This window comes from Tiliqua scincoides, chromosome 3, assembly GCF_035046505.1.
Source record: "Tiliqua scincoides isolate rTilSci1 chromosome 3, rTilSci1.hap2, whole genome shotgun sequence".
Lineage (NCBI taxonomy): Eukaryota > Metazoa > Chordata > Lepidosauria > Squamata > Scincidae > Tiliqua > Tiliqua scincoides.
The window spans coordinates 189,157,858-189,184,215 of record NC_089823.1 but is presented as its reverse complement, the minus strand read 5'-3'; the positions used below and the strand labels follow the sequence as shown (position 1 = coordinate 189,184,215).

The 26,358-nt window shown below is 44.7% G+C and overlaps 1 protein-coding gene across 1 annotated transcript in view; it reads left to right on the top strand.

Annotated features, from left to right (window-relative positions):
- The first annotated feature begins 6,411 nt into the window (after positions 1-6,411).
- The window catches only part of PDZD7 (PDZ domain containing 7), a 35,315-nt gene continuing 15,368 nt past the window's right edge, over positions 6,412-26,358 (top strand). Inside the window, exons 1-8 of the mRNA XM_066620329.1 lie at positions 6,412-6,604; positions 10,197-10,337; positions 12,153-12,327; positions 15,410-15,586; positions 16,167-16,314; positions 17,292-17,352; positions 19,082-19,552; positions 25,842-26,027. Of these exons, the coding sequence (XP_066476426.1) occupies positions 6,412-6,604; positions 10,197-10,337; positions 12,153-12,327; positions 15,410-15,586; positions 16,167-16,314; positions 17,292-17,352; positions 19,082-19,552; positions 25,842-26,027 (1,552 nt within the window). The remainder of the gene's footprint in view (positions 6,605-10,196; positions 10,338-12,152; positions 12,328-15,409; positions 15,587-16,166; positions 16,315-17,291; positions 17,353-19,081; positions 19,553-25,841; positions 26,028-26,358) is intronic.

The following is a 26,358-nucleotide window of genomic DNA, read 5'->3' as shown; positions in this document are numbered from 1 at the left end:
CTATTATAGTTATCTCTCATTCATGCTAAGGAAAAGGACCAATTCTAATCTATATCATACATCAGGGGAGGTCTACTGGCATCCTATGAATAACATTCAGCTTCCCAAGAAATTCAGGCTTCTAATGGCCAAATATTAATCCAGACATAACCATTTTGCCTATGGTTCAACTTTTAAGGAAAAGAAGCAACAAGACTATGTGTGTACTTCATATACATTTTATTGTATAGCTGTCCCATGTGCATTCTGGAAGGGCATAGGACCATTGCCAAACTGCAATGATTTAATTCCTCTGCACCTTCCAATCAATGTCGTTAGAGACTCCAAGCTGATATACTTCATACCCATAAAGCTCTTATTGTTACTTTTTACCAATTTTATTGTCTGATCCCAAACCTCCACTGCCTTGTGGCTACATCCAGTTATGGAAAAGGCTTCAGGAGTCAACCTCGAGGCAAAATCCGGAGCCGGAGTCCCTGAGGCAGTTCATGGCTGAACACAGTCACGTTCTGGCAACTCCTGCAACGCCGCTGGAACCAACCGTATTGGCCTCTGCCTTTCCATTGGACCATTTCAGCGACGTGGAGAGGGGGGATTTGCTGCATGGGTAACAGCCTATCCTCCATACCTACTTTACCCAGGCTTCGCGCACTGGAGAGGACACTCTGTTCCAGAACCACTGTTCAGAGCGTGACACCATAGTCTTCCGAGACTGAAGGATGCCAACATTGTAGATCCCTGACCATACATGAGGGGGTCAGATTGCTCTGGCCCCCAAGAGAGAAGCTGGCCATCCCTGCCATACATGATTATGTCTGTAACATCAAGACATATCAAGGTGTTCCTGCTGGAACTGCAGACTCCCATCAAAGACTTTCTAGGCCAAGCATACTTCAAAAGCATTTCAAGATTTTCCTATAGGGCTGGCTTGCAATGTAGCATAGTGGTTGAGAAAGACTGAGCTATAAGTCAGGACTTCCCACTTTTGGATCTTGTAGGTGCCACTAGGTGACCTTAGGCAGTTCACTCTCTCTGAACCTCTGCTCTACAACTGCAATACAGGAATCCTAATGCGCTGCTGTTACAGAGTTTTTCTAAGGACAATATCATGGTAATTCATGGAAAGCATGAAAGTGCTGTACAAATGCTAGGTATTATGAGTGACCTGGAAATACATCCGTGCCAACTGCTTTGAAACACACTAGATTTTAATAAGATTATATTCTATAGTGCATTTTCCTTTATTATTTACCCTTTGCCCTTGAAAGAGTCAGCATCAATACATAAACCTATGATTTTAAAATTGTAAAATTTATAAATTGTAAAATTTGATTGTAAAATTAATGGAGCAAGCTGGGTTCATCCTATTCCTATTGTTTACCACTAGTCAGTCTTGCCCTTAGTATTAGATTTCTGGTGATAGGCCTGATTCAGCCCATGGGCCATTGATTACTGACCCCTGTTCTAAAAAAAAAATCTTGACTGTAATGTCCTACTTTCCTTCTACCCAATTTGTCAATTATAATGTTTACCTTTGTCATGTTTTTGATGAGAAGTCATATACAATACAAGTGGCATTTCTTTTTTGCCCATGGATTTTTTTCAAATCTACCCAGTGTTGCAGTTAACGTATTCCTGCATTAATGACTAGTTTGTTTAATTGGACTGCATCTTTGGAGTCTTGTATTTCTTAATTAGGAAATAAGTACACTGCTTCCTATGAAAAATGCATATCTTTGCATAAACCCATGACCTGCCTAGGCCCTGTGAAGAGTTAAAGCATGTGTTTGTCTTAGAAGCCACTGCACTATTGTGGAATGGTCTAGGAAATGCTCTCACTTTGCATGGGGCCTGGCCAGATCAGAGGTGGGTAATCAAGCCCACTGCTTGCCCACAAAAGGAGCCAGCCCTGGGATGAACAAAGGGATAAATCAGGAGGAGAATCAACCACCTTATTTTGGATCCCTTCCTGTCCTTTCTGTTGGGTGTAATGATGATGAAGCAGTAGCATGGGTAGGTACTGCTGTCCAGATGTGACTGAAAACTATACTTCCCCCCTAAAACTTTGTTAGCATAGGTGAATTGTGTTGCAAACAGGACTTTCAAGTAAGCATGTATAGGATTGTGCTGCACATCTTCTTATGGAAGGTATTTGTTCAAAACCATCCCCATTTCACAGAACTAGGAAACCATGGATCAGAATAAGCTTCTTTGTACTGAGCATATTTACCTACTCTCCACAGATAAAGATATAAGACAGCATTTTCAGGGTCAATTTTTTGGGGAGGAGAATTGTTTCCGTTTATCCTTTTACCATTCCTCTAATCCTAGGAAGGATTAGAAATGTCAGCAACAGAAGAACTGTGGGCAAAATCAGGGCCCCACCCTGAGTAGTAATGCCTACCTTTTCAGTTGTTGAATCAGAAGTATAGAGACAGGGGTGACAGAACCCTGCCAGCAGGTTACTTGACAAGTTGGATCCTTGGCTTTTCATCCCCCCCCCCCAACTTCATTCTTGGGAGAAAACCAGGTGCTTACTAGGGACCTAAGAGAATGTAATGTGCCTATGCTCTAACCATAAAATATTATCACTATTGAGTCATCGAACTAAGCATCAGGAGTCTGGCTTCTACTTTTTGTTGTACTAAGGTATCCCCATTTGTAAAATTAAAGCCTTCTAACCTTATATCTGCAAAGACTTTTCAAGTACCAGGTGCAGAATGCAAGGCAAGATGTTCAGCATGTATTATCCATTGCAATAATTATCTGTTAGTCTAGGTATTGATTAAAATCAGTGCAAATATGAATAGGGTGGACTCTTCTGCAAATGCTAAGTTAATATCCCGGATTTACATAGCCATCCCCCTCCCCCCCCCCCCCGAAGTGCACAGGGGTATTTTTTGTTTTATTTTCATAAATATACCAAACACACAACCAGGATACAAAGTCAGAAAACTATTAGAACACAGAAAAGGCCCTCAATGAAATATCTGAGATCTTTAAAAAAAAAAACAGTCCCAGTAGTTACAGCCCCTGTAACATAACCCACTTTGAATGAAAAATATACATCATTTCTTTATTACAGTATGCCATTATCTGCTCAATTTGACTTCAGATGGCTGCACGGATATAATATTGTGGCTTAATGGTCCCACTTTGACAGCAAGCACTCAGTACAGTAACCTCTCTGAGCTGCCTCCCTTCATCTCAGCATAGTAGGACTCTAGTCCTGAGGCTCACCTGCCAGGCTTTCTTCTTCCCATCCACAGCAGATGCAATGAGGAAGCACTGTCAATAATGGACAGCCATTCCGGCCTATCGGGGCCCTTGCTTCTAGTTTGAGCAACCAATCCGCGTGACGGGTTGGGTGGTGCTTCTTGCAAACACCAGGTTTACAGGCTTCAATTGTGTGTCTGTCCCAGGTGAGGAACTTTGCAGCACAACATGGAGACAGGTGAGGGCTGGACTATTATTTGAAATTCTCTGAGGGTTCCTTCTCCCCCTTTTTGTCTCTTAACCAACTCTGGAAGTCTTTGTAGTAGTTTAGCAAGAGTCCAGCTTTAACAAATGGGAGGGGGGTTAAGGCAAGAGAAGGTTTACCTGCAGATAGGGAGCTGCGGTTGAATGCAGGTGTTTCCAGGAGACTGGACTGCAAGACCTGTCCTCGGTGCTGAAAATTCCTGCTTTGCTCATACAAGGGACAGGTGTAAGAGAAAAGTTGCCTTCAAGTGTTGTTGTGTCAGTGCAGGGTATGTTCCATATCTTGCCCTCTCCTGCAGGTGATTGTAGGTTCCCTGCCTCTGTGCTATGTCTCTAATGGAAGGGATGACATCACTTATTTATTAAGGTCAGGTCACTCAGTATGCAGGCTGAGCTCCAGCTAATGTGCCAGCAAGGAAACTGCCTTGGAGGGCAGGCAGAAGGGGAGGAGAGAGGATAGGGCTTGTGTGTCACTGAAGCTGAATAGCCTGGAAAATCCCCTTTCTCCTCCCCCTTGGGATTGCGTAGCAGAAGGGAAGAGCTCACTAAGGCTTTCCAGAGCTCTCCAGCTTCTTCAGTAGTAGAACATCCCTGTAAAGTCTGCCATGTAGAAGCAAGAAGAAAAAATGTCCACTATATAGGAAATAGCAGCTCTTAAAGCCAATAATTACACTGGCTAAAGTCCTGTAAAATCTGGAGCCTTTGGGGGGAAGGGGGTGTTGTAAGGCACTCAGAGGTCACAGCAATACACAGTGCTGCTTACAAAGATGCGATATATATTTTAGATTTCAGTGAAGAGTGATATTAAAGTGAGGTAGTAGATATCTACTGACATCAGTGGAAGTGGAACCTGATTCTGTTCTCAGAATTTCCAGTGTGAATATGAAGTGATTCTGTTAGACATGATAGAGAGTTAGGGTGGAATTTTAAAACTCACCTGAACAGGTGTGAAACTGGAATCATTGTAGTGAACTTGCTGAAATTAGAGATAGACTGTGATCTTGTACACGGCAGGTTCTATTTTGGTGAAGTTCTCTGACTCTTGTTGCTTAGTATCCATTTTCCTCTGCTTGTATTTCAGAGATACGCTGTCCTCACTTAAAAAATATGGGAGAAATATATGGGAGGGATTTGCTTGTCAGCCATATTGTTAGAAAATTTTATTTAAAACAATCTCTTTGATTTAATGCATAGTTTTGCATTTTCATCATAGGAAAGCGCACAGACTTACAGACAAAGAGACATCTTATTTTTATCTGTATGTTGAAGTTTGCCTTTTAAATCTGATTATTTATAAATATAATTAACATCTCATCTGTTCACATATGGTGACCTATTTGTATTTCTATTACCAAATTGGATCTACTGATAAATGTATGTTTAGAATTTTCCCATTGAATTTAGAGCACAGACCTGCCAAAATTAATCATTTCCAGCTATATTGATTTAAAAGGAAAGTTAAATACTATATGTACTTGAATTGACAGATAGTTAAGCTCCCCTCACAAAAAACAACCCTGCATCATGCCCTTAGCTTTTAGCACTATTCATCAACATGTGTTAAAATATAGTCCTGATGTCTGTGTTTCTTCATTGCCTAGAATATCATTTCCAAATCAAAAACAAAGAATGAAACACGAAGGTCCTTTGTTTAAATTACTGAAGTCCTTATCATCTATGCAATAATATGAAAGGATTTCAGCTTACCATTGACCCATGGTAAACAGGCAGGCCTTCCAGTTCACTCTGATGTAAATGTATCAGGCTAGGATTCCTTTCTCCTGAACAGATATAAAAGCAGTCATTCCACAGAAACCAGTAAGATTAGATTGAAATTTCCAGACCATTGATATTTTAAGACCAGCGTCATTCACTGCCAATAGCGCCAAGCAATATTTTTCCTGCTCCTAGTACTATGTAAATTCCATGGCACATGTAATAGTCACATCAGTTTAAAAAATATCTGGCCATCATACCATCTACATATGTATGGCTAGAAGGGTAGCCTTGTCTTTCCATCATATTAAGTTTCTAAATATTAAGTGCCCAGTCTAAGAGTGCTGAATTAGCATCAGTCTACCATAACTTGAAATAGAGTCCCAATGGCAATTGTATAGGAGTGGATTCAAGTTATATTGATACTCTGATGGTCACAAATTTCATTTTTTAAACAGTTCCAGTTTCTATTTGCAGTTCCTTGGCAAATAGAAAAATAAGCATTAAAATACCTTGTCTTAATTTCAGAAACTAGAGGAGTGTCTGGAGATCATGCAAGGGGGCAGGGTTTCTAGAGTTGCATAAAATAGTCATTGTACCACATACTCAGAACTCATATGCAGAGACATAAGTAAGTGCCTCTTACTAAGAAGTAAGCTGCACTGATTTCAGTGGAAGTTACCCCTTCGTAAGTGTGTTTAGGTTAGTAGCCACAGGCTGCAATCCTATACACACTTTCCTGGTAGTAAACCCCACTGAACACAATAAGACTTAATTTTGAGTAGATCTGCATAGGATTGTGCCAAGACTTTTCAATTTAATGTGATAACGATATCATCATCATTATTTTGTATTCAAAGAGCACACCTGTATGGAAGTGAGAGAAGGAATCTGGATCTGAACCCATGAGAGAGAAGACGTTTCCACTGGATATTGTTTTTTAGGCACAGGAAAATTTTCCCAAGGACAGATCTCAGTGGTAACAACAACATAACATGAGTTCATATGAGGTAATACTATGATTCAGTGGAATATGTCGCAGATTTGTTTCCGCTGTTGGGAAGCAACCTAAGGGGCCAAAATGTAACAAACTGACCCAATTTTTCTGAAGGGATTGGGCTTCTCCACTGCCCAAAACAAAATCTGTCCAAATCATCCACAGACATCATCCAAGAGTAAAAGACTCTCCATGAACAACCAGCATCCAGTCCTGTCATGGCACATGCTCCTGATTCATTCCAGGCAGAGATTATCTACCCCACTCATTCTCGGGGCTCCAGCAGTGACATCAGCACTGCCCACCGACTCTTGCTGAGTAAGCAGAACCGACTGGCAAATGGGAACCACCATGGCTTCCGAACCACATCCCCCATGGGAAGAGTCATCCTCATCAACTCACCCATTGAAGGTACTGTTGGAAAAGAGTAATACACAAACTGAACTACTGCTTCCCAAATCTATACCTAAACTCCTGCTGTGAACAGATGTTCTTCCAGCAGCTTATCTTTACATGTATTACTAGCAAACACAAAAGGGTCCACCTACCATCCTCATGGAAAGGAGTGGGAAGCATAACCAGTGGGACTCTTCCACTTCATCAGGAGCCTTCCTAAAAATAGATTTCAACCATAAGAAAATTATGGTTTGAGGCTGAACTGGAAAGGCAATTTCCTTCATGGGAAAGTGGTGTACTTTGGAGGTTGAAGTCTTTCATACAGACATAACCCCAAGGCAGCTTCCTTTCTACCCAATGCAAATGTATTGACGAGGGATGTTTGAAAAGCTTTGTGCATGAAGAGTATTGAAAAGGGCCTTTCATTTTTCCCTGGAGGGTTTGTTTTCCTATAGCATTAACCAGAAATAGCTTTTCACTGGAAACGCAAGTCTAGGCAAAGCTCTTGTTACGCTGATTGAGAGCAAGAGCCCTCCATCTGTCCCCAAGTGGTACCTTTATTTTTGAGCTTCTTTCTTCAGCCATAGTGCTCTAGCTCTGGCCTTTTCTGACCTTTGGGGTCAGGCTACAACAGATGCCCCAAGTTTGCTAAAAGCCAAGAGTTTTTCCTCAGGATTCAGCAGCTGCAAGGTAAACAATGCCCTTTGCCCTCCACACATTGTTGAACAGAAGGGAATTCGGGCTAAATCCATTAGTGGGCTAGCCTAAAAGACTGAGCTGTGGCACAGGGGCCAGTTCTGTAGTCAGTGTAGCATACCTTCTAGCCCTACATGTGTTACATTCCATTACCAAGGAAATGTAAATATGTCAGCAGATTAAAAAAATCCAGGGACCAGAAAGTATCATGGTCATAAGCATTGTAATTTGTATAATTCCTGGAAAAGTTGCCTTATCGTGTTATAGAATTAAACTACAGTATTCTATTGAATTGTCAGCAAGGATTAAATTGTTGTAGTCATTGCAGTGGCTTCCTTAGAACAGCGGAAGTGTTTGATGTGAAGAAAAAAAAATGGAGGTGCCTGGGGCAGAGGCCCCACTTGAAGGAAAAGAGATAAAAGTAATTCAGAGTGCTGTTCATTTCCTGTCCACTCTGAAACATAGAATTTGCTGAGTTTGAGGCTGGCCCAAGACCTCTTGGTCCCTGAGGAAACAAATGTTGCTCTCCTGCTTACCTCACAGCTGTTTCTGCCTCTCTTCCTCCAGTTTCTTTTCAAAAAGAAAGAGGGGAAGAGTGGTTGTGGGGGAAAGGGGAATGGTGGACTCAGTGGCATGGCCAGCACAAATGCCACCTGAGGTGGGTTTCACACCCACCCAGCCACCCACCCACATGCACACCTGACATGATGCACTGCACCCAGAAGTGGTTCAGCAGTGATGTAATGACATCATTGTGCCACCAGTTTGTGGCCATTTGAAGCCTGGGAGGTGGAAGAGCCCATCTGCTACCAGACGTGGCACGGGCATTGGCGTTACCACCCCCTGGTCACATAACCCAGGGTGGACCATCCCCTACTTGCTATGCTACTGGGGGACTTACACTTCCTTTTCTGTTCTGTTCCCCTTTACTTTTTCGAGGAGGAACAACAGGAGAAAGAGCAGCTGTTGAAATCCCTCTTGGCAATCTGCTGCCCTAGTCTGCCTTGTGGATCAGCTAGCCCTGATTGAGTGCTAAGAAATTTAGACTGCAAGCTGCTGCTAGATCCCAGCATGTGAAATTCAGCGGCCCAAGGCTTGCTGTAGAACTTTCATACCATTTCCAAGATCTGTTAGAATGTCCATGTCTGCTCCAGAATTCCTACCCTTGTTCTACTTTTGGTAATAGGTATTTAATAATCCTAGGTGTGGAATTCGCCATGCCAACCTTGCTGTGGAGGTGAGCCTCAGCACAACCATGGTCCTGGCTACAGTGACATTTTCTAGGAACTCTCTGATTTAGGGCCAAAGTGGATGTGATAAGGAAAATCTTGTTCAGATTTTCAGATGCCTTACAGTTAAAAAGAAAAAAAGAAAGACATTAATAGCAACTATGGGAGAAGGCCAGATTTATATCAGGACTGTGGCACTGGGGTTGTGGCTGTGTAGCTCAATGATTTTGCCTGCAGTCATTATCCCAGTCATCTCTCTGACAGCTTCAGGTGGGGCTGGGAGAGGATCCTGTCTGAGCTAGATGGCCCAACTCAACAGAAGGCAGCTTCTTATGTTCATATGAATTGAATATAGAAGACTTTTTAATGAACCGTTTGCCTCCAAGCAATACTACTGATTGAAAATGCCCCTTCTGGTATATGGGGCAAAATATGCAGGTTCATATGGGCACCTGTAAATGTTGCTCCATGGGACAATGGGACAAAGAGCAGTTTCATAAGGAGAATTTCAATCCAAAAAATGGTACAAGGGAAAGACGTTCCTTTAAAAAAAAGATTTCCCCAGCACTACAGTGCAGAGTGACTATGTGCCCTATATGCTACGGTCAAAGCTGGCTCATTCAAGAGGCCAGTGGATTGAGAGGGTTCCCACTGCCTTCTTTCACCCACTTCTGCTTCCCTTCTTCGCTGGATTTGGAAAGGAATAAAGCAGAAGAGAAAGGGTGGGTGTTTAGCTCACCATTCTCCTCTCTTTCACACTTCCTCTTCCTCTGTGTTTGCCTCTTGCAAACTCAGGGAGTGGGAGGAAAAGCAACAGACTGGTGCACTGCTGGGTATGGAGCTGACATTTGGCACAGCTAAGGAGGAGAGTGACATTTGACATGCTGGGAGATCTTGGTCCAACGTTATTTTCTTTTCACTACATGACAGTGCAACATTGATTCGTCATGCTGGAGAAAGAAATTTAAAACAGTGCTGTCAAACAAGAAGAGTAGATCGTACACAGTCCATGTTTTTTAGGGAATTATCATTAGTGCTGTGGATGTAGGGGAAATAATTCTGCATGTGCATCAACAGAGGAGATATGATTTTAGCAAAAGCTCTCCACATTGCCACAGATGAATATGTGTATTTCTCTGGTGGTTCTGTCTTCCGGGAAGTCAAGCTTATGTTTTGGGTGAAGGATGGGTATCTCCTTCTAAAGCAGGGGTGTCAAACATAAGGCCCAGGGGCAGGATGCGGCCCACAGAAGCTTTTTATCTGGCCCTCGGGATCTCAGCTGCTGAGCAGTGCTGAGGTGACGCTGCTGAAAGGGTGGCCTGCATGATAATTGGGCATATCCATATCTTGAAATATGATCAAGATTTCTGTATTTTCTCTCCTGTCATTAGCAGCTAATGAGTTCCTACACGAGAACAGTGCTTATTTCTGGTTATGCTGTTTAATGACATCAGTTCATTGTACTGGACTAAACATTACCTCCAGCCCTCAGCAGGCATCATGCATGCTATTTGGCCCTCTGTATGAAATGAGTTTGACACCCCTGTTCTAAAGGATATTTCAGCTCACTGAGAGGCAGCGGTGCTCACACATAGTTATAGTTTTATCATGCTGTGTACTGTATTTGTACTGTATATATATTCTTAATAAAATAATAATAATGATAATATTTCCAATCACAGCTAACAGTGACGAGAGTGACGCCATCATTGCCATTACGGTGGAAAAGAGCACAGATGGGAAGCTGGGATTCAGTGTGCGAGGTGGCTCAGAGCATGGCCTGGGTATCTTCGTCAGTATGGTGGAGGAAGGCAGCAGTGCAGGTACATAAAATCTCTTCTACCCTACCAGCAAGAGCTACTGAGAGAAATTTTATCAGGAGGTACAAAGTTTCTTTTGTGCCCCTTCTCCCTTCAAATGTGAATTTGGCTTCTAGTCTCTTTTTTTGGCCCCCTTTGGCTCCCAGGCCCCCTTTCTGACCCCAGGTCCAGGTACAATGTACCCCCTACACTCCCTCTCAGAGGCTCTGCTACCAGCCTTTAGAAGTCATGACAGCCTGCCAAACACTTCCAGGTATATAACCAGGAATTCATTCTAAGATATGCACTTTGGCAGGATCGGTATGTTTACATCATTTGCAACAAAATGGTCATCCAGGGCCCAGCGCTGCAGACCCCTTTACTTGCAGGACCTAACCCAGTACCAGATGTTCCAGGTGTTGCAAGAAATGTTCACTTTCCAAGAATACATATCTTCTGGTGTTTATCAGAGGTTTCTACTATTTGTGGAGCAGAGAGCCCTGAAGTTGTTCCCTTTGACTGTATGTGAAGGAGGATGTTGTCTGCCATTGTGGAGACAGAGTTCAGGCAGTTTATATCTTCCTCCTGCAATGGGAGAGAGAGAATGTGGAGAAAAGGCATTATAGACTATACCTCCTGCAGGGGCAGAGGGCAGGTAAAGATGGTCTCAAGTGTCTGGACATTACAATGCCCTCCAGAGCCCTGCAGGCAGCTCCAAAATTCCAACAGCAGGAACATCCAGGCAACTTAATGATACCATAATCTCACCAAACGTTTTTGCACATGTGCCATTGTATTAAATAGTTCTGACAGAGCATCTTCAAAGAAGCCAATGACCTCACAAAATGTCTGAGAACCTTTCGTGCCTGAGAAGCTTTACTTCAGTGCTTAGGGTGCAATCCTATCTGTGCTGGAACAGGCAAGCCAGGAAGCTTGCGCTGCATCCAGTGCAGGATAGGAGCCAGAGGCAGCTCAGCCAGAGGTAAGGGGAAACCTTAACTCTGGATAAGGGCTGCTGGCCCCTATGGGTATCCTCGGACTTGTGCCACCTTTGTGCGTTCTCCCTGGGAACGGGGGTTGGGATCCAGCATAATTGCCGGATCCCAGCCCTACCTCCCAATCCCTGCATGCCTGGCCCCGGGGCCATCCACCACCTGCCCTCCCCCTGTCCAGGAATGCCTCCCTCCCGCCCCCTCCCCACCTCCCCCACGCCTACCTTTCTTCATTGTGTCAGTCCAGCCAGGCCGACGCAACAAGCATGGAGGAAGCCGGCGTGGAGGCTTGTGTCGGCCTCCAAAGGCCAGTGCTTCTTTGAGCCCTGGCCTGGCTTCCCCCTGAAGAGGCGCAAACGACCCTCCCAGGCCAACCCAAGGGACTTGGGCACAGTTAGGATTGCGCCCTCAGTAAAGGATCATTGCTTTAAAGAACATGAAAATAGCTGTCTATTAGATTGCTGTCAGCAAGATTGCTCATTGCAAACTACTTGAAAAAGGCACCAGACCTCACAGTTGACTGTGTAACCAGTTAACATTCTATGAAAAAAGTGAGTTTCCAAATGCATACACATGAGAAGCAGTTCAACAAGAACACTTGCCTCAAAATTTGGTGCCCCCTTTTAGATATATATATTGTCCCCTATATATATTATCTTTTGGAATATTAATAGTAGGCACAAAGTACAAGTTGCCAGAGATTCTGGCCTCCTCTTGTAAGGAATCCTAAGTATCTTATTATGTTTTATACTACAATGTGTGTGCTATACTTTGTCCTTTGTTTAAATTATTCCTTAATATAACAAAAAAAATTCCAAGTTGAACCATCTGTATTTAATACCCACAGAAGTGGCTGGGCTGCGTGTTGGAGATAAAATCACAGAGGTGAATAGTGTGAGCTTGGAGAACATTACAATGGGGAGTGCAGTCAAAGTCCTGACGGGGAATAACCGGCTGCGGATGATTGTGAGACGCATGGGCAAAGTGCCAGGGATAAAGTTCTCCAGAGAAAAGACCACATGGTAAGCGGAACTGCCTACTATGGTAACACCCCATTGTCCGCATACCTTCACAATGTGTTGCTTGTATGGGCCAAGGCAGGTGTGCTGGGCTCAGTGCAGCAGAGATGAAGTAATCAAGTTGCACACAGCTAGTACTGGAGTGAACTCTGGCCAGGGAACAGGAGGAGGAGGGGTCAAGGTGGCATAGGGTTACTGGACTAAACTCCTCCAACTTAAATCATATGGGAACTGTGGTTGGAAAGGGGCTTCCTTAGCATGATAGACAGCTAAGAATGTAATAGTGATGAGTTGGGGGGGAACACTCTAATTCAGTAAAAGGAGGTACGAAGTGGGCCTCTATGGGGATCTCAGGAATGGCTGAAAAGCTGCAGTGTGTAAGTATGAGGAATGGGCAGACCTTTTTAAGGAGAAATCCATGACTGAGCTCATGTGTGTGGAGGCTGAAACAGCAAAAGGTCCTGAGCCATGCACAGTACTGGCTGATATCCCAGAACTGAAATGAATTTACACCCCAAAATTCTCCTTTGCCACTGTGCTTGAATGTTCTCCAAATATTTGATACCAGTATTTGACACCCAATGATATTTGATTTCGATATTTGATATGTGACTGTTGACATTTGACAGTATTTGATAGCTGACATGTGATAGCATTTTGTACTTAAAATAGTAGAGATAGCTGATATGCAATTGTATGTTACAATGACTTTCAGACTGTCTGCCTTTGGGGAACCCTTTCCCCATCAACATGGCAGTCTAAGAGTCCGCATGTGTCTGCCATGGAACCACAGTGCATTCCAGAGGATTCTGGGGCATGTGAACGTGCCATACACCCAGTTAACATTGTGCACTGTTGAGTCTCATAAATTGCCCATTGTTAACTGACAATGAGCACACCCAACAGTTCCTTCTCGCTGCACATTGCAGAGGCACTATAATGTCTTCGCGTTTGAGAGGTGGCGTGCAGTGGTATTAGCATTTGACAGCATGTTACAGGTAACATGGAATTATCATTAGTATGTCACAGTTGACAACTTAGGATATTTAGTATTTCAAATCTGCCAAACAATCAAGAGGAGCCAACCAGTGTAAAGCAATGTGCTACTCCCCCAGCGTACCACTTGCTCTGATGCTCTCCGCAGAAGTAAAACTGGAAGTAAGTGGTGATAATGTTACTGCCAGTTACTTCTGGGTTTATAGAAAGTGCCAAGTATCCTTTCCAATGAAGGTAAGAGGCTCAGGGGAGGCCAGAGGGCTTTATCAAGTGCACGAAAACCTTGTGCTGGAGATCTGCCCTCTGAGCCAAGCCTCCTATAGCTGTTTGAAGCTCCCCTTGTTGTGTCACTGCTGGATGGCAGGCGTCACTTGTACCACTCAACACCACCCAGCATACCTCCAGTGGTACGCGTACCACCGTTTAAGAACTCCTGGTGTAAAGTATTTAAATTTTTAAATTCATATGCAAAATGCATATTTGGATGTTGAATTCAACATCTTGAATTCTGAACATCTTGAAATCAACATTTTGAATTTCTAATTCAAAATTGAATTTTTTGGGATTATTGGGAATTTTGCTGGATTTTTAATTGTTTCAGATATTTGTTTCAGCTCTACCTATACCAATCCCTAGATCCCCCAGGAAGCAGTTAACTTTTAAAACCAAATATACCATACCAGGCTTGCTGGAAAAATCATACCATCTGTAGCTTCTGAAGCTGAATCCCCAATGTGGAGGGGCTGGAGAGGGGACTGTGGTTGCTTAAGGCAAAAGGAGAGGAAAATGAAGACTCACAGGCGTTATTGAAAAAGGGTTATTCAACCAAGCTCTTACATGCTCATCAACCTTAATAGCCTATGACTCAAATTAAGTTGTACAGGTGCAATCTTGATATCCACAGATCTGACATCCATGGATTGGACTCACCACAGATGCCAGCGGATACCGGGGTCGCCATTTAAATGCCTTCAAAAAAGAAAATAAAACTCGAAAATAGCGTTTCTTACCTTGGCGTGGTGAACCATGTGGTTTCCAAGCCTCTCAGAGCTAAAAATAGTAGTAATGACCCATTTCCAGGTCAGGCGGAGGTTCCTGGCTCCTCTCAGCATTGCCCCACAATGCATTCTGGGGTGACACTGGGAGCAGCCAGGAACCTCCACACAATCTGGAAGTGAGTCATTAGTGCTGTTTTTAGCCCTGAGTGACTGGAAACCATGCAGTTTCGCTGTGCCAAGGTAAGAAATGCTGTTTTTGAGCTTTTCTTTTCTTTTCTGAAGGTATTTAAATGGTGACTCCTGTATCTGCTAGGGGTTCCAGAATAGAACTTCTGCAGATAACAAGGTTGTACTGTACTAAACTCTGCTCTTGGATCTGGGACTTCTCTTGGATGTCCAGGTGGAGATAGTGGGAGAGCTGGCCCATCCATGAGACCAATTGAAGCAGTCACCTCAGGCAACAGAATGGTACCTGACACCATCATTGTCCGCCTTTCAACTGGCAGTGAACATTGCTATTTCTTTCTACTGTAATTTTTAAAAAAATTTCTGATGCTTTTTAAATAACTTTTTATGATTGTGCTGTTTTGAGGATGATGACATTTCAGTAATTCTTCATTGTTGTTTTTTGGATTTGTATGTCTGTTTTTGTTTTTATGACTTTTAAGTTACTTTGTCTCAGTAGTATAGCTAGAGGGGTGCAAAATTGCAAGCGCAGGCACCCAAACATGAGTAGAAGCAGCCACTTGCCCTCGGAGCCATTCAGGCAGCAAAAGCATCAGGCAGTTGCTGAATTAAGGGGCTGCTTAAACTTGCAGTCGGGAGCCTGCACATACTTATGATTTTGCACCTCTCTAGCTAGGTCTCTGCCTTGACTATGATTTGATCATACAAAGCTGGGATATAAACTCTTTTCTGGTGATTCAACATCCAGGTTGCAAAGCTTGGGGATGTCCCCTGATCCTGGGATTCCCTGATTTTCCTGCGGTCAGACTGCAGACCCTTTCAGAAATAGCATTTCTTGGGGGGGAAATCCAAGCGTAAAACCATTGGCATTTGAAAAACTGGTTGAATTCTTCATCATATCCCAGGGTTGATGTGATCAATAGACGCCTGGTTGTGGAGAAAAGCGGCTCAACTCCATCAGACACCAGCTCAGAGATTGGAAAGCGAAGGATTGTCCATCTCTACACCACTTCTGATGACTACTGCCTGGGTTTCAACATCCGTGGGGGGAAGGAGTATGGCCTTGGTATCTATGTTTCCAAGTAAGTCTTCTCCTGTACAAATGAACCTGTGGTCTCTTCCTTAGGACCCTAATACAGCACCTGACTTCAAGTAAGGGTTGTCCCCCCCCTTCATATTGCTTATGAAGTATTCCTATTCTAGGCATTCTGGCCATAAAAAGTAGGAGATGTATCTAGGCTACAGCTCATATATTTCCTGTGAAGGAAAAGCTGTGTCTCCTTCCTCAGTCATCATTTTGCACCTGGCTGCTGCTCCTAGACACTTGGGGGTTTTAGGGAGAAAAAAAACCAATGTAGCTCCTGCACACCTGAAGTCTGCTTATACATGTTCTAGCAGAACAATCCTATGCATCTTTACTCAGAAGTAAGTCCTATTGTGTTTAATGAGACCTACTCCCAGGAAAGCATACATAGACTTGCAGTGTAGAGGAGAAACTAGGACTATAGCACTTGCACTTCTGATTCTGCCTCTTACAAACCTAGGAAGATGTGGCCATTTCTTCTGCCCTTCTCACTCTTCCCCTCTGCTCTGCCCTCACCCCCCTGAAACAAGTCCCACTGTAATAGCTCAGGAGTCACTTTAATGTTGTATCTTTCCCAGAGTGGATCCCTGCGGGTTGGCTGATCAAAATGGAATCAAGGTCGGCGACCAAGTCCTTGCAGCCAACGGAGTCAAGTTTGACTACATCAGCCATAGCAAGGCAGTGGAAGTGCTAAAGGGGCAGACCCACATCATGCTGACCATCAAGGTGAGGTCTGTGCTTTACCAAGCACAGGGCAGGGAGAAGGATGTGAATTAATGTTAGCCTTGGGAAGATGATGTAATGGTCCCATTGCAGTGGGGATTACTGCTTTGCTCTAAGAGTCACAAGCATGCTGATTTCAGAGTCTTTGCAGAGTTCTCTCTAATCTCCAGAATTATTTCCACTTCTCACCATTTATCATCATTCTTCTCAGTCTCTCAGCCTCTTTCTTTATCCAGCCAAAAATAGCATACCTCCTTCCTGTGACTGTGTCCAGAAGGTGGGATCTTAACCTGAAAAAGTAGGTTAAGAGGCTCAGAGGTGTAACACACTGCCCCAGCACCCAGGACAATGACATCACAACATCATGTGACATTGTGATGTCACTTCCGGGTTCTCCCCAGTGGATGGAGCACTCATTGCAGGGACACAAAGCCACCAGTGCTTCCTCCATAACTATGGTGAAGCCTGAGGGGCAGTCATGCCCTGCCTGGGTATAGTGCCCGGGGCAGGTGCTCCTCAGGTTCCACCCTAGTTACAACTCTGAGGAGGCTACAACATAACTGCCTACAGATTCTCCCCTTCCCAATTACACTATTTTTATTAAGGAAGCAGGAGCTGCTAGAAATGAAAGGCAGGAAAGACTTCACCAATAGTGCAGTTCTGTTTGGATAGAGAGGAAGTTGCATTCCTCCACAAAGTTGAGCATTGCTCATGTGCTGCATGTGAAAACAGCAGAATTGATCTCCCTTTCTTGCTGTCTTCCTGGTGCCCAGTAATCTCCTGCCCAAGATGCTGTGGGACCCAGACTTCTGAGACTTAGCAGATCCAGTTTCAGCTGGGAAGGGACCTGGCAGTGTGGGATGCATTATTTATCAAAGTGTCTCTCCGCCTGGGATCGGGTTAGTTTCTGAAGACACTGTGCAGTGCTGGGCAAGCTGTGACTAATCATGTGTCATGTCTCTTTTATCCCTTCCATCTAGGAAACAGGGAGATTCCCGGCATACAAGGAAATGGTGGCCGAATACTGCTGGCTCAACAGATGTAAGTCATAAATGCAGATTTCCAATCTTTGCCTCCTGCAACTATGTGTTGCTTTGCTGACAACCAGTAAGGAATGCCAGAGTTTTCTGCAAGTAAGCTGTTCCCCCTCTTTGCATTTTCAAAAATCATTCTGCTGCCAATCCATCCCATGCCTTTGGGCTGTTGGTAAAGAAATCAACATCACACACACTACAAACAGTATCCATAAACATATACAGATACTTTTTACTGAATCAGACTGTTGGTCCATCTAGCTCTACATCAGAAGCAGAGGCAGCTCTCCAAAATTTTGAACAGGGACTCTTCCCTGTCCTGCTTGGATATGCTAGGGATTGAACCTGGGATTTTCTCCATGAAAAACACATGATCTAGGGCTTCCTGTGCTACACACAAATAGATACTGATGGAACTCACTCTACTTTCCAGAGCTTCTCCCCATGGGTATGCTTGCAGCAGTAGGACAAGTCCGAGTCTGGCACACAAATATAATAAAATAATTGATTGAATGAAGGAACATTCTAATCACTATACAGGCCAGGGGGAAAGATGGGCATGCTGGTGTTTTCTCCTTTAGAAAGTTGGAAGGACATTCTCATGTTGGATTTGTACAAAATAAACATGTCTAAAGTGCAAATCGATCAAAAAAATCAAATCTTTTAAAAGGTAATGTGTGTAAGAACCTATGTGAATCAGACCCAAAGGTCCATTCAGTCCAGTGTCCTGTTTCCCACAGTGACCAGCCAGGTAATGCTGGAAGCCCACAAGCAGGACTTGTACACAAATAGCCATCCTCTGCTTTTGCTTTCCAGCAGTGAATATTTGAAAGCATACTGGAAGTAGCATATAACCATAAGGACTAGTAGCCATTGATAGATTTGTACTTGCAGAATTTATCTAAGACCTTTTAAAACTATCTAGAATAATGTCCACCAATGCATCTGGTGGCAGCAAATTCCATAAATTAACATCATGCACATGGATGAAAAAAGTTGTGCAGCTCATCAGCTTTCAATTACTGAGGTAGTATCTAGGAATTGGTCCAACAAGAAGGTAAAACCGAAACAGTACAGATCAAATGAAATGGTCACCAACAGTGTGTTCCCTAATGTTGCGTCAATGGTACACAAATCATCTTATGCCACACAGCAATGGCAAAAGCAACAGCTGTGCTATTTGTGGTGCAGGGGAAGAAAGAACTACATTTTCTCAGGTACAAAATATAGCATATTCGGTGCTGGGAGAACACAGCATCCCCACAGCTAAAGTGCAAGTCAAGGCAAGACTTGGTCTTTGTGCAACAACTGGGTTAAATGTGTGCATGTAAGATGCTATAACTCAGGGGTGTCAAACTCATTTCATACAGAGGGCCAGAGTTAGCATTCAGGGCACCTGCTGAGCGCCAGAAGTGATGTCATTAACCAGAAAGTGACATCATTAAGCAGCTGATAGCCAGAAATCAGCACTTTGTTCTCATTAACTGCATTAACTACAAATGACAGAAGAGAAAATACGCAGATCTTGATCATATTTCAAGATATGGGAGAGCCCAATTTTCATGTGGGCTGATGTTTCAGCAGTAACACCTCAGCAGCTGAGAGCCTGAGGGTCGAATAAAAAGCGTCCAGGGGCCGCATCCAGCCCCCGAGCCTTATGTTTGACACCCCTGCTATAACTGATAGATTGGGACGATCCCTAAATACTCATTGTTCTTTTCTCACTCTGCATACAGTGACCAACGGCCAGTTGCAGCAGCTGTCACAGACCTCTGAATCCAGCTCATCTGTGTCATCCTACTCCTCAGGGACCCCCTTCAGCTCTATAAATGGCCTGTTCATGGCCCCCATTCCCAACTCCACTCAAAGCTGCATGGTGGACGTTGGCATCTCCACAGAGGAATTCCCTGTTCGGAGCCACTCATCAGAAAAGGCAGAAACCGCCATGCAAACTGACCCGCCATCTGACAGAGCTTCCTTTTCAGGGAGCCTAGTGACTGAGACCCACCGGATTGTGCGGCCCATGGAGATCCTAAAAGACACTGCCATCCGCACGGAGAGCCTCAAAGATTCCTTCCATCTGAGGAGGCACCGGCCCTTTGCCAGCAGGGAAGTGATGGACCCCTCCCCCAAAACAGCACTCCTCCTGGCACTCAGTCGTCCCCGACGGCCCATCAAGAGATCCCAGAGCTATCTGACCATCCATGGTAGGTGTTAAGGCAATATTATTTTGCTTGGCCGCAACCCACCTGATGGTGACTGGTGTTTTCTAACTAGCATGTCCTTCCCAAGGATCTAGGACAGTGTTTCTCAACCAGTGGAACTCATACCACCAATGGTACTTGAACTGGTGCTTGGTGGTATCCATGGGATCCCCAGACCCCCACCACCTGGCAGTGAGACCAAAACGTAACACGACAAACAGTGGTAGGAAGCTTGGCTTGGTGGGCAGAGCTCCAGCATGCACTTTTCACACACTAAGAAGAACACTCCCATCAATCCTGAGCCTCTTACCGGTTTTTGTGTCTGGCCTTTAACACAGAAGTAACTGATCACTGCCAGTTACTTCCAGTAAGAACATAAGAACAGCCCCACTGGATCAGGCCATAGGCCCATCTAGTCCAACTTCCTGTATCTCACAGTGGCCCACCAAATGCCCCAGGGAGCACACCAGATAACAAGAGACCTCATCCTGGTGCCCTCCCTTGCATCTGGCATTCTGACATAACCCATTTCTAAAATCAGGAGGTTGCGCATACACATCGTGGCTTGTACCCCATAATGGATTTTTCCTCCAGAAACTTGTCCAATCCCCTTTTAAAGGCGTCCAGGCCAGATGCTGTCGCCACATCCTGTGGCAAGGCGTTCCACAGACCAACCACACACTGAGTAAAGAAATATTTTCTTTTGTCTCTCCTAACTCTCCCATCACTCAATTTTAGTGGATGTTCCCTGGTTCTGGTGTTATGTGAGAGTGTAAAGATCATCTCTCTATCCACTTTGTCCATCCCCTGCATAATTTTGTATGTCTCAATCATGTCCCCCCTCAGGCGCCTCTTTTCTAGGCTGAAGAGGCCCAAACGCTGTAGTCTTTCCTCATAAGGAAGGTGCCCCAGCCCAGTAATCATCTTAGTCACTCTCTTTTGCACCTTTTCCATTTCTACTATGTCCTTTTTGAGATGTGGTGACCAGAACTGGACACAATACTCCAGGTGTGGCCTTACCATTGATTTGTACAACGGCATTATAATATTAGCCGTTTTGTTTTCAATACCTTTTCTAATGATCCCAAGTATAGAATTGGCCTTCTTTACTGCCACCGCACATTGGGTCGACACTTTCATCGACTTGTCCACCACCACCCCAAGATCTCTCTCCTGATCGGTCACAGACAGCTCAGAACCCATTAGCCTATGTGTGAAGTTTTGATTTTTTGCCCCAATGTGCATGACTTTACACTTACTTACATTGAAATGCATCTGCCATTTTGCTGCCCATTCTGCTAGTTTGGAGAGATCCTTCTGGAGCTCCTCACAATCACTTCTGGTCTTTACCACTTGGAAACGTTTGGTGTCGTCTGCAAACTTAGCCACCTCACTGTTCAACCCTGTCTCCAGGTCATTTATGAAGTTGAAGAGCACTGGTCCCAGGACAGATCCTTGGGGCACACTGCTTTTCACCTCTCTCCATTGTGAAAATTGCCCATTGACACCCACTCTCTGTTTCCTGGTCTTCAACCAGGTCTCAGTCCAGGAGAGGACCTGCCCTCTAATTCCCTGACTGTGGAGTTTTTTCAGTAGCCTTTGGTGAGGGACCATGTTGAACGCCTTCTGAAAGTCCAGATATATAATGTCCAGGGGTTCTCCCACATCCACATTCCTGTTGACCTTTTCAAATAATTCTAAAAGGTTTGTGAAGCAAGACTTACCCTTACAGAAGCCATGCTGATTCTCCGTCAGCAAGGCTTGTTCGTCTATGTGTTTTGAGATTCTATCTTTGATGAGGCATTCCACTATCTTACCTGGTATAGATGTTAGGCTGACCGGCCTTTAGTTTCCCGTGTCCCCCCTCTTTCCCTTTTTAAAGATAGGCGTGACATTTGCTATCCTCCAATCCTCTGGTACCATGGCCATTTTGAGGGACAAGTTGCGTATTTTAGTCAAGAGATCAGCAACTTCATTCTTCAATTCCTTAATAACTCTTGGGTGGATGCCATCAGGGCCCGGTGACTTATTGATCTTTAATTTATCAATGAGGTCTGAAACATCTTCTCTTTTAAACTCTATTTGACTTAATTCCTTGGTCAGGAGGGGCCGTTCGGGCAGCAGTATCTGCCTGAGGTCTTCTGCCGTAAAGACAGATGCAAAAAACTCATTCAATTTCTCTGCCATCTCTAAGTCTCCTTTTATTTCCCCTTTCCCTCCTTTACCATCCAGAGGGCCAACTGCTTCTCTGGTGGGTTTCCTGCTTCTAGCATATTTGAAGAAGCTTTTATTATTCCCCTTAATGCTGCTGGCCATGTGTTCATCACAGTCTCTCTTGGTCTCCCGTATCACCTTCTTACATTTCTTTTGCCACAGTTTATGTTCCTTTTTATTCTCTTCATTAGGGCAAGACTTAGGGGAGGAAGCTTCTTTGCCCTTTATGGCCTCCCTATCTTGGGCTGGTTAGCCATGCGGGCACCCTCCTGGACTTAGTCGAGTCCTTCTTCCTTTGCTGTATACACTTCTGCTGGGCCTCTATTACTGTTGATTTGAGCAACCTCCATGCACTCTGTAGAGAGTGGACTCTTTTTACCTTCCCTTTCAACCTCCTTCTAACCAGCCTCCTCATTTGAGGGAAGTCCGCTCGTCAGAAGTCAAGGGTTTTTGTGAGAGATTTGCCCAGTATTCTTCTCCTGACGTGCATGTTGAAATGAATCGCAGCATGATCACTGTTCCCCAATGGCTCAGTAACATTTACATCTCTAACCAGGTCCTGAGTACCACACAATATTAAATCCAGAGTCACCTGTCCTCTGGTGGGCTCCATGACTAGCTGCTCTAAGGCACAGTCATTTAGCATGTCAAGGAATCCGGTCTCCTTTTCATGACAGGAACACGAATTGACCCAGTCAATATGAGGATAATTGAAGTCCCCCATGATTACAACCCTGTCCCCCTTTGTCACCTCCCTGATCTGTTTCCTCATTTCAAGGTCCCCTTCCGGTTTCTGGTCTGGAGGATGATAGTACGCCCCAGTATTACATCACTCCTCAGGCCTGGTAATTTAACCTTTTGGAGTCGGACCCACCTTCAATCTCTACTTTGCTGGATTCTATCCCTTCCTTAACATGGCCACCCCACCTCCAACACGCCCCTCCCTGTCCCTCCTGTAGAGTTTATAGCCCGGGACTGTGGTATCCCACTGATTCTCCGCATTCCACCAGGTTTCCGTTATACCCACTATGTCAATGTTTTCCCTTGTCACCAGACATTCCAGTTCTCCCATCTTTGTTCGGAGACTTTGGGCATTTGCATAAAAGCATTTGTACACGGAATGCCCTAGGATGGGCTGCTTATTCGCTCCTTTGTCCCCACATCCTCTCACTGTGCCAAACTGTCTATCACATCCCATCATGCTACCATTCCCAATTTCTTCTCCTACTCTGCCTTTACCTTGTTGTTCTCTAACCTCCCCGTTCTCGTCCCATAGGGATGAAGAGTTCCGAACCGGATGCCCCTCGTCTCCTGTCGGCCTTCCCCCAGGGATCAGTTTAAAAGCTGCTCTGCCACCTTTTATTATTATATTATTATTATACTTTATTTTTACCCCACCTTTCTCCCCGAAGGGACTCAAGGTGGCTTTTTAATGTTATGCACCAGCAGTCTGGTTCCATTCTGGTTCAAGTGAAGCCCGTCCCTCTTGTACAGGCCCCGCTTGTCCCAAAACGTTCCCCAGTGTGTAATGAATCTAAACCCCTCCTCCCTACACCACCGTCTCATCCACGCATTGAGACCCCTGATCTCCGCCTGCTTAGCTGGCCCTGCGCGTGGAACAGGTAGCACTTCAGAGAACGCTACCTTTGAGGTCCTGGCTTTCAGCTTCCCACCTAATAGCCTAAATTTGGCCTCCAGGACCTCCTGGCTACACTTGCCCACGTTGTTGGTGCAGACATGCACCACAACCGCTACCTCCTCCCCAGCACTATCTACCAGCCTGTCTAGACAAGAAGTGATGTCCGCAACCTTCACACCAGGCAGGCATGTCGCCATGCGGTCCTCACATCCATCGCAAACCCCCCTCTCTATGTTTCTAATAATCGAATCCCCTACTACAAGAAGCCCCCAACCCCCCTCCTCCCGAGGAGTATCCTGAGTGCGTTCAGATAGGGGCCCATCCCCTGGAGAAGGGGTCCCCCCTAAGGGATTGTTTCCCTCCTCTCCAGGATGACATCCTCCAGCCCCGAGACTTCCCACCCGGGCAGCTGAGGAACTGCATGCCTGAGGTTGGGATGAAGTCTGATCATCCCCGGAAGTCTCCCCACGGTCCTTCTCTGCCTGCCTCTGCTTCTCCAGGTCAGCCACCAAGGCTTCAAGGGAGCGGATGCGTTCCCTGAGTCCCTGGAGCTCCTTGCACTGAGGGCACACCCATGACTTATGCCCCAGAGGCATATAGTCATACATGTGGCACTCGATGCAAAACACTGGATAGCCCCCACCCTGCTGCTGTCTGTATGACTGCATAGCTTTTTAAATTTTGTTTGTTTTTGATTAGGGGTACTTAAAAACCCTACACTGGTTAGCAGCCCTCTTCTCAAGGGAAGAGCAAGGGCAGTATCTGGGGCCCCAGCTTCCTTGCCCTACTGCTGCAGTCGCACAGATGCTAAACTCGCGGTGCCTTACCTGGCACTTCGTTCCCGAGGCACTTGGTTTCCCAGAGGCCACACGCACTTCTGCAAAGAACTTCCTATAGTAGTACTATAGTAGTAGTAGTAGTAGTACTTCCTGCCGTAGTACTTCCTATAGATGCAAAGTGGTATAGCAGGGGCCAAAGTTAAGAAACGCTGACCTAGGATATTTAGAGGTATTTACATAAAATATGTGCATTTCCCAGTAGAGCTACTTTTTGAGCTTATATGTGGTAATTTCATTTACACCTAAGGTATGTGGGTGTTTTCCCAAGTTTTTTAGTATGGTACCTAAAGCACCCACTACTATTGGTACCTTTCTTTACCAAAGTTGTTCTGTTATTGTTATTGACGTTGATAAAGAAAAGGTGTAGAGTGGCAAAAAAATGCCACTCATTTTTCCTTATACTTTCCCTTTTTTATTAATGAAATACAAGACTCTTTTGATTCTGAGTACTGAACGTAGTGCCATGAAACAATTTTGTGGAAAGAAGGACAGAGCAAACCAAGAGTAAGGCAATTTAACTCGTTTGACCTGCCATTTCCACCACTTACCCGCATTTCCTCATTTTGATCCAACTCGCGAGATCCCTGCATGGAACCAGACTTTCAGACATGTATCACTTGCTCAATCAGGAACACAAACGTAGATTGGATCTGTATCCAAATGCCCACTGAAATATGGATGCAGTCTGTCCTCACTTCAGTGCTTTCGATAGGATGCTGATGTGAATGCAGTTGGATGGGCATCCGGAATGTGGCTGGTGATGTGCATTCACTTGAAAGAGGTGCAATCTAGATAGATTGCATCAACAGTTAGGTGCGCATCTGGTCACTCTGCCACCAGCAGGTGATAAGCAGATCTACTTAACAGATCTCTTCCACACTTCCTCTCCCTCTCCATCCCCCGCTTCCAATCCAGACAGTGGGAAAAGCAGAAGCTGACATATCGCCAGTTAAGGGGGACAGCATTTGGTATACCACTTCTAACAGAAGGTCCCTGCCTGTTCACCACCTCCAAAAACACCCCACGTCAGTAATCTAAACCTGGATTCCTCCCTCAACTTTCCTGATACTCATAAATCCCCATCCACAGGCCTCCTGCTATCCCAAGTTAAATCCACATGCTAAATATGATCCATCTCTAATCCACAGGTGAACTTGGCTACATGTGGGTCCTTCTTACAAATAAGCTTAGCTTCCTGTACATTTTGGCAATGGCATCCTCCTTGTTTTTCCCACCCATGAAGATAATTCTGTCCTCTTTGCACAAGCCACATGTTCCTTGGAAAATTCATGGTGCTCGCTGCTGGAGTTCCATATATATCATGTGCTCACAAGGAACCCTAGTAGAACTGGAGCATTCACTCACTCAGTCTAAGTCCCTCTCATTGTTCCTGATTATACTTCACTGAAAGGGTTTATGAACTAATACACAGCGGGAGAGGCACAACAAAAGTCTAAATGGGTACCCACAAATGGTAAATAGGTACCCACAATAGGCTTCAGAAGTGTTGATGCTACAGTGGGGTTGTTATGAGAATCAGATTTCATAATATCCTGTGGGTGTGGTCCTCTGATATGATTTCCTGGACTCTTGCCCCCAGAGGAGAAACGCCAGCAGAAGAAGGAGAAACCAGTATCCACAGAGAAGAAGGTCACTCTTCAGCGCTCCAAAACCCTCATGAACCTGTTCTTTAAGAGTACCCGGTCAGGGAAACCAAGTTCAGCAGCTGGATCACCAGAGGCACAGAGACGTGCCAAGTCTCCTGCAAGGTCTGAGGGGGAGAAAGGTAACAAAAAGTGCTTGTTCTTAGCAGCCTCTTTAGCTCTGGAATCTGGTGCGAATCAATTGCCAGGCTTGTTCAGTAATTGTCTTGGTAGCAAGAAGGCATATTGGTTGCATTTTCTTGGTAATAATTTCCATGGTAGCAAGAAGCTTTGGCACTGGGAGGCATTTATTAAGCATAATGTAGAAGGGACAGAAGAAGGGCAAAAGTATTGCAAAATATTGAATGGGACTGCCAATCAGCATTCAGGAGAAACAATTCCCAACATTGTTGGCAGTTGAACTGGGGAATTTCTGCTTCTGGCTTTAGCTGGCCTATTGCTCTCTCCCTATAA